This window comes from Olea europaea, unplaced genomic scaffold (assembly GCF_002742605.1).
Source record: "Olea europaea var. sylvestris unplaced genomic scaffold, O_europaea_v1 scaffold28432, whole genome shotgun sequence".
Lineage (NCBI taxonomy): Eukaryota > Viridiplantae > Streptophyta > Magnoliopsida > Lamiales > Oleaceae > Olea > Olea europaea.
Window position 1 is genome coordinate 1 of NW_019246947.1, and position 1438 is coordinate 1438.

General features: G+C 36.0%; 1 protein-coding gene across 1 annotated transcript; it reads right to left on the bottom strand.

Moving 5' to 3' along the window:
* On the bottom strand, nucleotides 1-860 carry LOC111384109 (eukaryotic translation initiation factor 3 subunit E-like). Its single transcript, XM_023008345.1, has 3 exons — nucleotides 652-860; nucleotides 307-444; nucleotides 1-132 (listed from the first exon to the last, which is right to left on the bottom strand). The coding sequence occupies exons 1-3, from the start codon at nucleotides 843-845 to the stop codon at nucleotides 30-32; spliced, it is 435 nt and encodes a 144-aa protein (XP_022864113.1). The 5' UTR covers nucleotides 846-860; the 3' UTR covers nucleotides 1-29.
* Between the last annotated feature and the right edge of the window lie 578 nt (nucleotides 861-1438).

Sequence of the window (1438 nt, forward strand, 5' to 3'; positions counted from 1 at the left end):
AAAATGTGAAAGCAATTTCAGTATCAAATCTATCGAGCAGGCTGTGATTGTTGAGCATGTTCCAAAAGCTGTGTGACTAACTTATGAGTGCGTCCAGAAAGGGCCTTGGTGTGGTCAATGAGCTGCTCGTAACTGAAAAGGAAGAAGTGTTTTTCTCAAATAAAAGAAAATCAAAGATATGAAAATACGAAGTTGAAAAATTTGCTCGGTAGAAATAAAAACAAAATTCCACATCAAAGTTGGAAATATACGTTTAAAGAAAAGTCAGAACAGTCATGCATCAAGAGGCGAAATTGTAGAACTTACACATTGAGGTGATTGGGTTCCATCACAATAGTTCCCGTCTGAGAATCGATCTTGGCATCAAGTTTTAAGGTCCTGATAAGATCTACAATCCATCTTTCTGCCTCGTCATAATTCAAATTCAGTTTCTCAGCAAGCACTCTGTTAAGTAAACCCCGAAATGTTAACTTAAAATGATTGTGTATAATTATTTAAAATGAAGTTAAGAAGATTGGTATAATAAACCCCATAGTTTTGTATGGCAATGCATCTTGGCTACATAACCGAACATATTAACCAAAAGCAGTGACAAAAAACATGAGGATCGGGCTATATCAACTTATGTAATGAACAACTTAAAGCACGTACCCCATGTCGATACGCTGATGAATACGGCAATAGGTTTCAAACATAAAAAGGCGAGCATTTTCTAGGAACTCATCTCTTAATGGCACGGTTGTAAAGCTCCCCTCCACTCGTTTACCGAGGAATGGGTCATTCAATATAACCTGCATCACAATATCCATGTTACAAAGGCGCTGCGTAAAGTCAAGATCTGGCATGTCAGATAAGTAGAAAACAGCCTTGTGCAACAAATATACGAGACTTTTAATGAGTTCATTTTTTTAGCGGATCAATGCCCTAGAAAGGCATACCCAGGTTAGATTACTTGGTTCCTGGAAGGGACGAACAAAAAATTCTTGACATAATATGGCCTCACTAATGTATGGTGACCTGCTTCAAGAATTGGAAAATGGCCCCATATTTATCAAACAAAAATAAATAACGTCATCACACAGATGAAAACAATTTGAGACATCAAGAAGATAGCTTTGCAGATAATTTAGTTAGCAGAATTTCAGAAGAGCATAGGATTTATTAGCACATGATGTCCTTATTAATGCACAAATCGGATTAAGTTCCATGAAGTCATGTCTCACGTGAGAGTTCTCATATTGAATTTGACAGCTAAATATGTATATGAAGAAAAGGTTGCACAACATACATGGGTGCTATCTCAATAATAATCATATATTGGGCAAGTACAGCGGTGGAATCCTAGACAAAAAATTTAACTTTATGCTAATTAAATTTATCAAAGCCAAACAAGAAATGTGAGCATATAATTCCCTAGAATTCAACAATGTGTTGAAAA

Excerpts from the sequence above, each read along its gene's own strand:
- LOC111384109 (XM_023008345.1), bottom strand. The coding sequence starts at position 845 with ATGCCAGATCTTGACTTTACGCAGCGCCTTTGTAACATGGATATTGTG. Across the intron at positions 445-651 it reads CATCAGCGTATCGACATGGG|AGTGCTTGCTGAGAAACTGA; the intron begins GTACGTGCTTTA and ends TTTACTTAACAG. Across the intron at positions 133-306 it reads GAACCCAATCACCTCAATGT|TTACGAGCAGCTCATTGACC; the intron begins GTAAGTTCTACA and ends CTTCCTTTTCAG.